At 47.5% G+C, this 15,879-nt stretch overlaps 1 protein-coding gene across 1 annotated transcript; it reads left to right on the top strand.

Moving 5' to 3' along the window:
* The first annotated feature begins 9,430 nt into the window (after positions 1-9,430).
* POP7 (POP7 homolog, ribonuclease P/MRP subunit) lies at positions 9,431-10,548 on the top strand. The gene is made up of 2 exons (XM_049638835.1): positions 9,431-9,619; positions 9,865-10,548. Exon 2 carries the CDS (start codon positions 9,875-9,877, stop codon positions 10,295-10,297), a length of 423 nt encoding a protein of 140 aa, XP_049494792.1. The 5' UTR covers positions 9,431-9,619; positions 9,865-9,874; the 3' UTR covers positions 10,298-10,548.
* Positions 10,549-15,879: the final 5,331 nt, after the last annotated feature.

Genomic DNA, 15,879 nt, shown 5'->3' with positions numbered 1-15,879 from the left:
GCCGCCCCCGCCGCCCCCGCCCCCTCCGCGGCTCCGGTCCCCCGCGACCCGCACGGCCAGGCGTCCGCCCCGCGCGACCCGCGAGGAGCCCCAAAGCCCGCCGCCCCGACCCCCCCCGACACGTGACCCGGGGCCTGGCTCATCACGTGACGTAGGGCCTGCAGCGGGCCGGGGGTGGGGGTCCCCGGGGCGCTCCCCGGCTGCCCCTAGCAAGTGACGCGTGACCGTCGCGACGGAGGCCGCCGCAGGTGGCATCGCAGGGCTCTGAGTTTCGCCAGTCGGCTTCCTCCAGGAAGCCCGCCTGGATTGAAGGAGACAACTTTTAATCCAGATGTGTGTTCACTCAGACGTTCTGGGATATATATGAAATAAGTGAGGAACTAATCACTTGGAAACTGTCCGAGGCAGCACTGGCTGGTGAGACCTAGAGTTTCTATCTGGCGCCGCCACTGACTAGCTTCTAGACTTCGGGGGAAGCATTTGATACCTTCGGGCCTCGGTTTCTCGTTTGCAGTCAGGTATTATTGCACTTCTCCGCCCCACCCCTGACCCTCACTCCACTTCCTTCCCGGAGTGCTGAAAGGATTAAAATAGGTGAATATGAAAGGCTGTGAAAAGAGAGAAATTACTATGCAAATCGAGTAGTAGATTGACACCTCCTTTGTTTAAAAAAGGGGTTTTCCAGAATCCTTGAACTTTTCAGGATGAAAAAGTGTTCTGGTGTTTTCACCTTTTTTTTTTTTTTTTTTTTTTTTACAGTTATTCTAGAATGTAATACTTTGCTTTCCAGCTTCCTATAATAGCTGTTACCAAACACAATGTAATTCTTAGGATATGGAGAAGTAAAGTCAGACTTAGAACTTGAGTCCCTTGGGTTGTGCCATAATGGAGCACAGACCTCAGGAGCTACCAGAAGGCCCTTTGTTCCTGCACTGAGCATTCCCCAGGCTTCTGTGCACTTGTAGTGTTAGTGTCTGCTTTTTTCCGTTCCCTTGACTTTCTCGCAGTCAGGATTTCTTAGTGCTGCCAGTCTAGGTGCTTGCTCCCAGGCTGGAAAGTGGAATTATTTTAGAGCAAGGGCTCCCGTGTGGGTTTCATTCATTACTGCCTGTGGCCTTGGAAATAATCTCTTCCATCTCTGGATTGTGGGGTAAAGCACTTAACACAGTGCTTGGCACAGGGCAGGTACTCCACCGGTGTTACCTGGTAGGGGCTTCTGGTTCCACAGGGTCCACAATATTCTGATTGTTAACACTGTATAAAAATGTATCAACAGAATCTAAGCTTGGGTGAGAATTTTTTACCTAAAGTTCATCAGCTTTTTTATAACAGTTTTTTCTCAACTCAAAAGCTGTTGTCCTTGCTTTTTGTTTGTTTTTTAACTTTTCTAGATTGTGTCCTGGGTGGTTGAAGATCCCAGCAGCCTAATCTCGGAATGAGGAAAGCCTTAGCGTGTTTTGTTAATTAGCAACGTGAGATTGCAAATTTTGGTGGAGAAATGGTACAAGGGAAAAGAGGGACCTCTGTCGACTGGTAGCTGTAGGGACTGTAGCTCTGTGGACTCAGCCGTGCTGAGCTGGAAGAAAGGCAGGATTTGGGGTGGCTTTAGGAAAAGTGGGGGTCAGCTTTATGATAGCCACAATCTAGGCTGATGGGAGAAGAGTAGATGGGTAAGAAGAAAAGCAGAACTTCAGCTGAATGCTTCGAATGCTACCATAAAAATGTATTTGATCAGGGCACCAGGGTGGCTCAGTGGGTTAAGCATCGGATTCTTGATTTCAGCTAGGTTGTGATCTCATGCTTTATGGGATCAAGCCCTGTGTTGGGCTCTGTGCTGACAATGCGGAGCCTTCTTGGGATTCTCTCTCTCTCTCAAAATAAGTAACTTTTTTAAAAAAAAGTGTTTGATTATAGAGTAGCACCCACTAGATGCAGCCTGGCAAGGAGCACAGACTAGACTCCAGAGTCCAAGATTGGAGTGATCACCAAAGGTTCCTTGTGTTCCAACTTGTGACTGTAGCCAAGTAATCTCCTCCAGCTGTAAAGTTGGGGAAAACGCTCTGGCTGCTGCCACTGAAGACATGGGAATTTGAATCTGTTAAGCACCCTCTTTGAGAAAAGAAACTGAAATCAGAACTGTGTATCTCCCCTACAGAATGAAAGAGAAAATTACAAAAAAATAACTTAGACCTAAAATGTTTTTGTTTATTCAGGTGCTATGGTGTAAAATGCCTTGGTCTATGTTGTTTTAAATTGCTTTTGAAGTAAAGAAAGAGATTTGGGTTGGGGCGCCTGGGTGGCTCGGTCGGTTAAGCGTCCGACTTCAGCTCAGGTCACGATCTCGCGGTCTGTGAGTTCAAGCCCCGCGTCAGGCTCTGGGCTGATGGCTCAGAGCCTGGAGCCTGCTTCCGATTCTGTGTCCCTCTCTCTCTGCCCTTCCTCCGTTCATACTCTGTCTCTCTCTGTCTCAAAAATAAATAAACGTTAAAAAAAAAATTTAAGAAAGAGATTTGGCGAGATGATTAATCGAGATGAAAGGGAGGTCCCAAGTAAGTTTAAAGAGCCAAGTTCTGCCCTTTTTCCAAATGGCAGATTCCTCTGTAGTGATTACCTTCAATGAAATGCAAAAAAGATAAGGACCATCTTAATGTCACATCAGTTTCTTACCGTGCCTGGCCTCACCCACATAAATCATGAACCTTTATATTTATCTGGATGTCAGAGTTCAGAAACCACATTTTAGATCCCATGAAAAGACACATATCCTGAGTAATGGAGTGATCGTTCATAAACTGTTTATTGTTAATTGTCAGACAAAATGGGCCTCAAAATGAATTTATTGCATTCAGAATTATTTTCTGCCACGATCTAAGATTTTGTCTTAGCGTCTCAAGTTACCAATGACCTACTCGTTGCTGATCCCACTGGTCCGTTATCTTTTTTTTTTTTTTGACAGAGGGTGCAAGTGAGAGGGGGCAGAGAGAGAATCTCATGAGGGGCAGAGAGGGAAAAGGCACTAACCCAAAGCAGGGCTCGAACTCACGAATCGTGAGATCATGACCCAAGCCAAAGTCTGATGCTTAATGGATTGAGCCACCCAGGTACCCCCACTGGTCCATTATCTTATGCGGCCTGTCAGCAGCATGGACACAGCTGATCACTCCCTCCTCCAGGAAATGCTTTCCTCCCATAATTTCCAGGACACCACACTCCCTGGTTTTTCTTCCTACCTCACCAGCCGCTCCTTCTGCATCCTTTGTGGTTCCTTCCTTCTTCCTTAACACAATGCTCAGTCTTTCCAGACCTATTCATTGTAATGGGAGGGACTGCACAGGCTATGAGCCCCAATGCTAGACATTCCTATCTCAGCTTAGCCACTGCTTCCTTTGGAAAACCTTGGATCTCCTCCAGGTCACATTGGCTGTTCTTTCTTCCTGGGGGCCCCACCGAACCCTGTACATGCTCCCCATTTAGCACTGGTCTCACCATTTTGTTCATCTTGTTTGTCTTCCACACGAAACTGTGAGCGGCTTAGCACAGAATTCTGTGATGTAACTAGTATTCCAACAGCCTATCAAGTCTTGATCCACTTGTTACTGCTGAGAAGCTTGTTTGACGATTGACCCGTCGAAAGACACCTGGGTTATTTCCAGTTTGGAGCTGCTACAAATAAAACAGCTATGGACATTGGTGAACAGGTTTTTATTTTATTTTATTTTTTTTAACATTTATTTATTTTTGAGACAGAGAGAGAGCATGAACAGGGGAGGGTCAGAGAAAGAGGGAGACACAGAATCTGAAACAGGCTCCAGGCTCTGAGCTGTCAGCACAGATCCCGACGCGGGGCTCAAACCCATGGACCACGAGATCATGACCTGAGCCGAAGTCGGACACTTAACCGACTGAGCCACCCAGGCGCCCCGGTGAACAGGTTTTTAAATGCCTTTGAGTGTTCTTGCTGGGTCGTAGGCTAAGCGTATATATGGTTTGTTTTATTTTTATTTTTTATTTTTAAAAATTTACTTATTTATGTTTTTTTTAATTTTTTTAAACTTTTTTTTTTTTTTTTAATTTATTTTTGAGACAGAGAGAGACAGCATGAACGGGGCAGGGGCAGAGAGAGAGGGAGACACAGAATCGGAAGCAGGCTCCAGGCTCTGAGCCATCAGCCCAGAGCCCGACGTGGGGCTCGAACTCACAGACCGCGAGATCGTGACCTGAGCTGAAAGTCGGACGTTTAACCGACTGAGCCACCCAGGCGCCCCTACTTATTTATGTTTAAATCTTATTTATTTTTGAGAGAGAGAGAGAAGGGAGGGAAAGAGAGAGAGAGAGAGAGAGGAAGAGACAGAATCCGAAGCAGGCTCCAGGCTTCGAGCTATCAGCACAGAGCCCGATGCGGGGCTCGAACTCACAGACTGTGAGATCATGACCTGAGCCAACCAGGTGACCAATCATGACCTGAGCTCAACCGACTGAGCCACCCAGGGCCCCTGTATGGTTCGTTTTAGAAGAAACTGCCCAACTCTTTTGCAGAGTGGCTAGACCATTTCTCATTCCCACAAGCAGTGTGTGAGACATCCAGTTTCCCTGCTTTCTTGTGAATACTTGGTTGGTAAGATTTTTTTCTTTTAGACGTTCTGATAGATGTGTGGTGGTGCCTCATCATGGTTTTAATTTGAGTTTCCTCAACGGTTAACAACTTTGTATATTTTATGTGCATATTTGCCACCCGTACACCATCTTTACCTAAGCGTCAGTTCAAGACTTTTGCGCATTTTCTAATTGGGTTGTTTGTTTTCTGACTCTTGAATTTAGAGAGTTTATTCTGGATACGAATCCTTTGTCTGATATGTAATTTGCAAATATTTTCTCCCAGTCGATGGATGGCTTCTCTTTTCATTCTACTAACGTGATCTTTCACAGGGTTAAAGTTAATTTTTTAAAAAATTTTTAATGTTTTATTTATTTTTGTGAAAGAGAGAGAGAGAGTACAAGGAGGGGAGGGGCAGAGAGAGAGGGAGACACAGAATCCGAAGCAGGCTCCAGGCTCTGAGCTGTCAGCACAGAGCCCGACACGGGACTCAAATTCACAGACCGCGAGATCATGACCTGAGCCGAAGTCGGACGCTCAACCGACTGAGCCACCCAGACGCCCCATTATTTCTTTCTTTTTTTTTTTTTTAATGTTTATTTATCTTTTAAAGAGAGAGAGAACGCTAGAGAGCGAGCATGGGGGAAGGGCAGAGATGGAGGGAGACAGAGGATCCATACCAGGCTCTGGGCTCTCAGCGCAGAGCCCGATGTGGGGCTCCCATTCTTGAACCGTGAGATCATGACCTGGGCTGAAATCATTAGTCGGACACTTAACTGACTGAGCCACCCAGGTGTCCCAAGGTTCTTTATTCTTTTCTCCTTCAACTGCTTTTGCACCTTTGTCTGGCTGTATTTGTGAGAATCAATTTCTGGATTCTCTATTCCATTTTTTAAAAATGTCTTTTAGGTTTATTTACTTATTTTGAGAGAGAGAGAGCAAGCGGGGTAGGGGCAGAGAGAGCGGGGGGAAAGAGAGAATCCCAAGCAGGCTCCACACTGTCAGCACAGAGCCTGATGTGGGCCCAAGCTCACAAACTGTGAGATCATGACCTGGGCTGACATCATTAGTCGGGCACTTAACCAACTGAGCCACCCAGGCGACCCTCTAGTCCATTTTATTGATTTGTGTGTCTATCCCTTGGCAGATACTACACTGTCTTGATACTGTGTTTATGTAGTAAGTCTTAAAATAAGGTATTGTGATTCCACCTCTTTCAAAATTGCTTTACCTTGCTTTGCCCTTCCGTGTTAACTTTACAGTGAAGTTGGCTAGATCTACAAAATTCTTGCTGGGATTTTCATAGGAATTGCCTTAAACCTAGAGTTCAGTTTGGAGAGAATTGATATCTTTACTATGTTCAGTGTTCTAATACATGGACATCTAGTAATTTAGATCTTTGAGTTCTTCATCAGGATTTTGTAGTTTTTAGCATACAGATTCTTTGCGTGTTTTGTCAGACTTATACCTAAATATTTCTCCCTCCTTCTACTTCCCTCACTCCTGATTCCCCTCTCTCTGGATTGTAATGGTACTGTTTTAAATTTCAGTTTCCAATAGTCATGTATGTTACCTGCAAATAGAGAATTTTATTTCTTCCTTTCCAATCTTTTCTTTGCTTTATTACACTGTATCCTTTTCTTGCCTTATTGCACTGGGTGGGACTTCAATAGTGAGGGTGGTTAGAGAAGACATCCTTGCCTTGTTCCTGATTTTAAGAGAAAACTGTCTTAACATCTGTCTTATGTCATTAAATATGATTGTAGCCAGCTGTAGAGTTTCTGTAGATGCTCGTTAACAAGTTGAGGAAGTTCCTTCTGTTCTTTTATGATTTTTATTTTTAAAGTAATCTCTACACCCAATGTGGGGTTGGAACTCACAACCCTGAAATCAGGAGTCCTCACTCCACCAACTGAGCCAGCCAGGTGGCTCCCTTCTATTCTTTTTTTGCTGACAGTTTTTCTCATAAATGGATACTAAATTATGTTAAATGTTTTTTTCTGCATTGACTGATATGATCATATACATTTTCTTCTTTAGCCTGGTAAATGGTAGTGATTGATTTTCTATTTTTTGAGCCAGTCTGGCATCTTTGGATGCTTGGATACTTGGTCATGGCTTATCATTCTTTTTATATACTGCTGGATTCAGTTTGCTAGAATTTTGTTGAGGATTTTTTCACCTTTTTTCATGAGAAATATTGGTCTGTAGTTTTCTTTGTAAAATCTTTGGTTTTGGCCTCATAAAATTAGTTAGAAAGTGTTCCTTCCTCTTCTGTAGAGAAGAGATTGTGTAGAATTTGGTAGAATTCACCAGGGAAACCATGTGGACCTAGATGTTTCTTTTTCTAAAGGTTTTTTAAAACTATGAATGTAGTTACTTCAGTAGCCACAGGACTATTCAGATGATCTATTTCATCTCCTGTAAGTTCCGTAGGTTGTGGTTTTCTAGGAAATTGGTCCATTTCATCTAAGTTGTTGAATTTGTGTATAGCGAGTTGTTTGTACAAGGATACCCTGTTTTACTGTACTTTTTACAAACTGGAGGTTTGTGGCAACCCTGTCTCTTGGCACCACTTTTCCAACAGCATTTGCTTAAGCCTGTGTCTGTGGGTCATTTTGGTAATTCTCATATTTCAAACTTCATTATATTTGTTATGATCATGATCACAACTCACTGAAAGCTGATGATGGTTAGCATTTTTCAGCAGTAAAGTAGTTTTTAATGTTTATTTATTTATTTATTTTTGAGAGAGAGAGAGAGAGAGAGCGAGAGAGAGAGCAGGGGAGGGACAGAGAGAGAGGGAGGGAGAGAATCCCAAGCAGGCTCTGTGCTCATAGCACAGAGCCCGACTTGGGGCTCAAACTCACCAACCATGAGATCATGACCTGTGCCAAAGTTGGACACTTAAATGACTGAGCCACCCAGGTGCCCCATCAATAAAATATTTTTATGTTTTCAACAAAGTATTTTTAAACTAAGATACATGCTTTTTTAAAAAAGATATAATGCCATTGCAAACTTAATAGACTACTTAATAGACTATGATGTAAATATAACTTTTATATGTACTGGGAAACCAAAAAATTTACTTGACTCACTTTACTGTGATATTCACTTTACTGCAGTGGTCTGGAACTGAACCCACAATATCTCCAAGGCATGCCTGTATTATTCTCTAAGTATCTTTTGCATATGAGGCTATCTTTAGTGCTATCCCCACTTTCATTTCTAGTAATCATAATTTGATTTTTTTTTTTTTTTAAGATTTTAGCTCCAAGTAATCTCTACACCGAACCTGGGGCTCAGACTTACAACCCCATGATCGAGAGTTGCATGCATGTTCTACTGACTGAGCCAGCCAGGCACCAGTTTTCCTTCTCTGGTTCTGACTTGTCAGTCTTGCTACATGCTTATCAACTTTATCGATCTTTTCAGAGAACTAGCTTTTCTTTTGAGTTTCTTTATTGTTTTCGTGTTGTTTGATTTTTATTCTTTTATTATTTCCTCACTTCTTTTTCCTTTGGCTTTATTTGGCTCATTTTCTAGTTCCTTGAAGTGGAAGCTTAGATTATGCTTCCATTCTTTTCAAAATACCATTCAGTGTTTCCAGAATACTCCTTGGTTCCTTGAAAAACAGTTTATCCATCAAAACTCTGCTCAGACGTCACTTTCGAGGCAGAATAGCCTTTCCTCCTCACGCCACATAAACCCCCAAACTTGTGATTAATGAAAATCTGAAACTAAAGGGAGAACTACAGGATTTAAATGATGCTGGGAGAAAAGTTCTCAAGAACCTGACCCCTTTCCAACCTGCAGTCAAATGGGGTCATAAAAATGCCAACTCACATGCGTAGGCTTAAGTTTACAAGGTTATTTTGGGTTTCCCAGTGGCAGAACACGAATTATCATCCTTATTTAAGGGTTGGGGCAACTCAAGCAGAGAATAGCTCTAGGTTCCCAATGCAGGTCTAACTCCTTTTTGAAGAGAACTCTCCAGAAACGATACCAATCTGAGCAGAGGAAACCCCTCCCTACTGCCATCGGGAGCCAGGAACCCGCAGGCGCTGCCTCGCCCTGCCCACCAGGGGGTGCACGTCCCTGCTGGGGGCGGGAGTGGGGGTGGACAGAGGACGATGAACTGGCGGGCAAAGGTTGAGAAGTGTGGGTCGGTCAGCACGCTCCGGGGGAGCCGTGAAGGCTGGGCCTACGTCTCGTAGCTTGGGTCTCCAAGGGCTGACTTTAGGGTCAGCCCTTGCAAGTGATAGGGGAAAGGGACAGGTCCCCGTGATCTACTGGGGAGTCCAGAGGTGGCTTTTTCTGCCCGGGGCCCGACCTCGCCACTCAATCCCCTACTCAAGTCTTTGGGCAGCAGGGGCCTTGGGCGGGAGTCAGTTCTGCCAACTCTGCCGCGCCTCCTCTGACCAGAGAAACCGCGATGAACGCGGGAGTCCAGACTTGCCTTCAGTCCCCTTCAGGTTCTCTTGAACTCGCAGCCCTTTTTTGGTCTTTGGCAGTCCCCTACCCCAAATCCTCCACGTCCTTAGAACAGCCTCCTGTCTCCCCTCTAAGACCCCGTTCGTGGGCCAGGAACTTGGACTGGCTTAGGAAAGCTGACTCTCCCGGGGTTTGACTTAATACATGCCCCACGCACCCGCGCCCAGCTTGCGTGGCGTACACGTGGTAGAGCCCGTCTCTCAGATCTCTCGCGTTACTTAAACACGTCGCGCGGTTGCGCGAGCGCCCGAGGGGGCGGGGAGAACGGAGGCCGGGAAAGCGATTCGTGGATCACGCGGGCCGGGCCTCGGGGGGCGGGGCGCGCGTGCGCACTTGGCAGCCCTTTCAGGAGCCGGGAGCCGCCAGGGTGCCTGCGATCTCGCGATCCTGTTACGCGCGGCTTTCCTTCTCGTCCTGGGGCTTGTGGGTCGCGGGCCGCGCCCTCAGCCCGGGCGGGTCGACGCAAACTTGAGTGGTTCGGCCGGGAGTGGGCCGCGTGCTCGGGGAGAGCACTGTGGACTGGAGAGTGTAGGCGCGGGGGAAGGGGGCTGTGGAGGGACCCGAGGGTGGGGGAGATGTCCTGGATGAATAGGAACTGGGGGTGAGGGAGATACGCAAGTCCGAAGTGAGTGGGAGGGGACTGAGGCTGGAAGGGAAAAGGGGCGTTGAGTGCGCCCCCTCCCGTCTGCACCCTTTGGGCTGGAAACGGGGTAGGAAAGAAAGCGAAAGCGAAGTCGCTTGTCACCTCTCTCTGATCTCCCTCCCCGCGTCAGGGCGCACAGCATGGCGGAAAATCGAGAGCCCCGCGGGGCCGTCGAGGCTGAGCTGGACCCGGTGGAGTATACCCTTCGGAAGCGGCTCCCCCACCGCCTGCCCCGGAGACCCAATGACATTTACGTCAACATGAAGACTGACTTTAAAGCCCAGCTGGCCCGCTGCCAAAAGCTTCTGGACGGAGGGGCTCGGGGTCAGAACTCATGCAGTGAGATCTACATTCATGGCTTGGGCCTGGCCATCAACCGTGCCATCAACATTGCTCTACAGCTTCAGGCGGGCAGCTTCGGGTCCTTGCAGGTGGCTGCCAATACCTCCACCGTGGAGCTCGTCGATGAGCTGGAACCAGAGACTGATACCCGAGAGCCGCTGACCCGCATCCGCAACAACTCGGCCATCCACATCCGTGTTTTCAGGGTTACACCCAAGTAATCCAAATGAGGACGGCGTTGTCCACCTACCCCCAGGTAGCTAGGCTCAGACGTGGCTCTCCCTGTACTGAATGTGGCCATGGACCTCCTACCAGAGCCACGTAAGAGAAAGCCTGTTTCCCTTACATCCCAGAGGACTCTGAACTGAGGGAAAGAGTATTGTCTCTTGTTGGGCCCAAGCCGCGGGTCTTACCGTCTTTGTGGTCTGTAAGCTTTGTCATCGACAATAAAAAATATCAAGTTGTGTTAGTATGCGGCTACCCCACTGCGGCTGGCTCTCCCCTGTGTAAATTCTGTGTGTGCCTGGAAAGGGAGAGTAGGAAACGTTACAAGTATTTAGGTACAGGAGGGGACCCCAAGTGTTTTCTGCCTTTAGAGAGCGTAGATAGTATTACAGACTGCGTAAGAAAACAAACTGTAGTGCAATGCAAAAACCGGAGAATCCCAGTGTTTGCTTTAACATTTTGTGTACTCTCAGAGGAAGGCCAAGGGATGAGGTGTTCCATCTTGCCTGCTTAAAGTGCAGCAGGATGGTTGTACACTCACGAAGCATCGGGCTTTCTGGTGGCGGTCCCCGAGACAAGAAAGGTGAGAATTTAAGGATGAAGGGAGCAAACAAAAACAGTGGGCCTCCCCTGTGTCAGACTCTATGATAGGGACTGTTTCATTGGATTCCCAGTCCTGCGGGGCCCAGGTGGTTCCAAGCAGTTGTGGTCCAGAGCCCTTTAGACCCTTCTTGACGAGCTGCTCCAGTGGGAAAGGAGAGCTTCCTCCCTGAATTACTGGGCACACAGGTAATCAGTAATTTTTGTTTGGGTATTTGTAAGAGGATCTGATTTCTCATGTTTATCAAGCTGGAGTCCCTGAAAGCAATGTTTATCAAAGTGGGTGGTGATCCATTTGTGGGTCTTGAAATCAATTTACTGGGTCAGAGCCATTTAGAAAGTTTTTTTTTTTCTTTTTCTATTAAAAAAAGCCACTGAACCGGTGATGTTTTGTTAGTGCCTTTCCAGTTAGGGGTAGGTGTAGAGTTACACATGTGCTACTTATGATAGAAATTGTGTTTTTTACCATCGATCGAAGTCACAAGAGTTGGAAAGCCTCTGACTTAAAAGTAACAGAGGTTTTACTCTAATTTGCCTGAAGGCAGTTTGGTTTGGGGTTCTGAAAATAAGGCTTCTCATTTCTCAAAAACCCTCCCTCTGGCCTGGATATTCCTGTTGAGGGACTTTGATGCCAGGTCATTGACTGCCAGCAACTCGGGCAAGGGGACTCCTTACCAGACCAGTGCTTCATTCCAACAAACGTGCTGAGTGCCTACTGTGAGCCAAAGCCTGGGTTGGGCCCTGGGATACAAAATCAGTACAAAAACCCCTGCCTTCAAGGAGCTCCTCATTTAACTGGGAAGGTAGATACACAAATTTGTGAATGAGTGAGAAGGTGAGTTATGTAAGATGTAAGAGTAGCCATGAGTTGGGAATGTAGAGAATGAAATGGCTAGCTTCCTGCTGGAGTCTAAAATGGTTTTACTGTTGACTTGGGTATTGAAGGATGAATAGGAGTTTGCCAGGCAAAAGAGAGGAGAGGACAGACATCTCTGGCAGGGGGGTCAGCATGCACAAAGGGGAGTCATGAATAGGCAGCGTGTATCGTGGGACTCAGGGTGGCGAGAAAGCAGGGGGCACTGGGGAGACTTAAGGGAGACAAGACCAGAGACATTTCTTTCAGGTCCCCCACCCCCACCCCACTCCATAGCCACCTACCTTGTCCCCCTATCAGCCTTGACTGCAAGGCTCCCTTGCCCTGGAGCCCCCCAGGAGCAGAATAGGGAGCTTGCTGGAACTATGTGTCTCTCTGCACGTATGTGTTCTCATCTCTCTGTGCTCCTGGCCCAGGCCCAGCTGAGGTGGTGGCAAGCAGCCCTTTTGCATTTGGTTTGTTTTGGCAGCTACCTCTCCCAGCCTATTTGTTGTTTCTACTCCAAGTCCTCTCACTGCTTGCCAATGGGGCTTCCCTCAGTGGCAGGTCTGCAGAAACAGCTCCTGGACATTGCTGCTGAAGGAAGAGTGGGTCCTGGAGCGTGCCCTTTAGTGTGTGGGGAGGTAGGGGGCGTGGGGGAGGCTCCTGCATCTGCTAGAGTCCACGCACCGTGGGCAGGGCAGGGCACTCCAGATCCCTCCTGTAGGGAGGCCAACCAAGACCTCTTTTCCGCTTCCTTCTGTTGACTGAAACACCTTCCATCAGAGTTTGGGAAAAGGGAAGGGGGTGGGGCAGAAGGTGTGTCCCAATGGGGTTCCTCTCCCTTCTTTTTACTCAACAGCTGCAGAGGCCACCAGGCATTCAAAATGACCTCTTACTTCAAAAGCAGATCCCCAGAGGCCAGAATTGAAATGCCTTATTTTGGAGGAGGGTGTAGACATTTGCTCATCACCCATAGCATTATTGAGCAGTCACTAGTTGCAGGGATCTGTTAAGCATCCCGCCTCCCAGAGAGGGTGAAACTGGTCCTATAAAGTCAATAGGGAGTGAGACAGATTTAAAAAGACAAATAATTGGCATAGTGCTGGGAGCCGTCCCTGGCATTTAGTACAGGCTCCACAAGTCAGAAAAGCTACTATTGTTAATGTGAGCCATTTTGCAAAGAAATGGTTTTGGGCCTCTCTGTGGGAATAGGGAGGGGGGTGGAAAGGGGATTTGTGTGTTTGATTTACAAGGCCGGGTTACTAGTTCTGTTGGCTTTTACATTTGTGGCTTGCCTGGGAGAGAAGAAGACAGGCCCTAAGGACACATGAACTGGTTTGGACTGGGTGATGATCCTCCTGGGGAGGTCCTCATACTCAGGATGGGCTGAGTGCAGGGTGCTTGGTCAGGAGTTGGGGGAAGAATGGCGTGTTCCTTAAACCCACGAACCTCTAGAGAAGTTGGTTGAAAAGTCTGTGATGAATGTAGTTTCTCAGGGAGCAGAGGTCCAATTGCACCAGGGTTTGGGGTGAGGCAAAGGTGATCCCACAAAGAAAGATACCTGGATATGACCACTTAAGGCTCTGCCTTAATCGTTCATCTTTTTGTTAAAAATTTTTAATGTTTTTTTATTTATTCTTGAGAGGGAGAGAGAGACAGAGCATGAGTGGGGGAGGGGGAATAGAGAGAGGGAGACAGAATCTGAAGCAGGCTCCAGACTCCGAGCTGTCAGCACAGAGCCTAACGCGGGGCTCAAACTCATGACCTGAGCCAAAGTCAGACGCTTAACAGATTGAGCCACCCAGGCGCCCCTTAATGGTGTCATCTTTGACTTGAATGTTGAAGGATGACTAGAAGTTTGTCCGGCAAAAGAAATGCCATAATGGCATTGTGGGTGCTTTTTAACTCCTATGTTTTGGTTTAGCCATATTTTCTAATTTTCAGTGATCACGTATCATTTTTGTAATAAGAGAACATTAATTGTTTACGAAGCGTGTTCCTTTGCTCTGTTCTCTAGGTGGGGTCATCAGGGGAGTTAGTGATCATACTGGTAAGATAACCTCAAGGAGAAGAAGTGATTTCATTGCCTGATCCAGTAACAAATAAATACCTAATGACTACATGGATGGATGTATAGAAGGACAGCTTGCCGTCCACTTTATAACAAGCCTCCGCTCTCTTGAGAAACATCAAATATCTTGCCACTGGAAGTCTGCAAGCAGAGGGTGGGCCTTCACTTTCATGGGACCTCCTAGGTCCTTTCCGGTTCAGAGTCAATGAATTTTGTTGGCTGCAAGAAAAATATACTTTCCGGAAAGTACTAAACTTATTTGCTGGCTCCTGAAATAAGACAGAAGCAGAGAGGCTCCCTTGTATACAGATCAAGGGATGCCTATGGGGTCGAGCAACAGGTTCTTGATATTTGTTGGTTCTCAGTGAACCGTGAACAGCTTGGGAGAATATCTGCTATATTTGGATGTGCAGGAGTATGTCTAAGGCTTCTATAAACTTCCCTTGAGGTCTCGGCCTATATTCTTCTAAGTAGAAAGCGCCTATAATACCGCCCAGTAGAGGTCATACCAAATCCTCAAAAAGTCCCCGAGCCGCACGTCAACAAAATGAAACGTCTGTACTCACAACCGAGCGCCTGCAAAGGCCTCACACGGGAGAAACAAACTACTCGTGTTGACGTTACCAGTCATGTTTTGCTTCAGTTAGGATTTTCTAGTCTTATTTTTGGACAGGAACATTACTCTGGTCAACTTAGCAGCTCTGTCTTCTGATTACAGGTTGGGAGATACAGGAGGGGGCTTAGGAATATTCAGCAATACTAGTGAGCTACAGATCCTAGGATTCGCCAGACGCTTTCCACGGAAACCGAACCGGGGTCGTTCTGGAGCTTGAGGCGGAGGCATTGGTGCCCTGGGAGCCCACCTTCAAGGACTCCAACATTTGGGGGATTCAGGAGACAAGTGTTCAAGAAAGGTGGCCCATCATGTTTCAGGGCTTGTCTAGGGTGAGCCCAAAGGCCTCATTCAGTTCAAGATCCTTAGGGTTTCTCTGGGCCCCCCTAGGAGGAGACCCACACCGACAGGGCAAGGAATCCCCGGCTGACCCATTTGAGACATGTCTTGGTATCTGCCTCTGCAACTCCCACAGTGACTCTGTTTCGCTCGGTTGTGTTCAGGGGCAAGTTTCTCCAAGTGCCATCAGTATACACACCCAAAGATACCTCCATCCACAACCCACTATTCTCCATTCTCACGACGTCTTCCGGTGAATTGCTTGGCATAGCGGACACAACACCAGACACGAGGTGCCCTGAGCCTGTGCCCAGCGCCCCAGAGGGAACAGTGGAGGAAGTCTGGAGAATATGCTGGAGATTTGGTCTCTAGGCCTCCCAAGTGAGGACAAGTAGGAGGGACAATAAAGCAGAGATAGTGCAGTAGTAACAGCCGGCACTTATTGATTACCCTGCTCGAGGTGTTACATAATCTCACGAGAGCTCTGGCAAGCAATCACTATCATTTTCGCCATCCGTAGGCTCAGAGGTACAGTCACTGGTCCAAGTGGGCTGCTGGTAAGTGGCAGATCAGGCCACTAATCCGGGCTCCCTTGTTTCCAGGACAACCCCTGGAAGCCACTGGGCCACAGAGCTGCTTGTTGAGAGCAGAAACCTGGATGTCTGGTTCTACTGGCTATTTTATGGCCAAGAAAGCAACCCTTGCCTCAGTTTCCCCAAACTGACTTCGGACAGGACTTTCTCTGGTTCTCCAGCGGGGATCTGTTCTCCAGCATTCTTGCTCCCTTCCCAGCTCCCTAAGGGCCAGGAAGCCCTCCCCACCGCACCCTCCACAGTCCCTGGCCACCTCACTTCCCAGCACAGAACGTCTTCTGGGCCACTGGTTGAACTCTCCAGCCGAGCTGAGAAGCCACTGCTTGCAAAGAGGATGGAAGAGAAGCCCGGAGGCCCCCCTCTTCGTCCGCAACACGACTCCAGGCAGCTGGGGCTTCCTGCTGCCTTGGGGTCTGGGGCAGTTCAGGGGAACCGTAAATTTGCTTCTCCTTGGACTTTCAGTCTGGACTGGCTGCCAGGAAGGCTCCATGGAACAGAGCCTGCCT

This window comes from Panthera uncia, chromosome E3 (assembly GCF_023721935.1).
Source record: "Panthera uncia isolate 11264 chromosome E3, Puncia_PCG_1.0, whole genome shotgun sequence".
Classification (NCBI taxonomy): domain Eukaryota; kingdom Metazoa; phylum Chordata; class Mammalia; order Carnivora; family Felidae; genus Panthera; species Panthera uncia.
The sequence above is the reverse complement of the archived record's forward strand: the minus strand, read 5'-3'. Positions and strand labels throughout refer to the sequence as shown.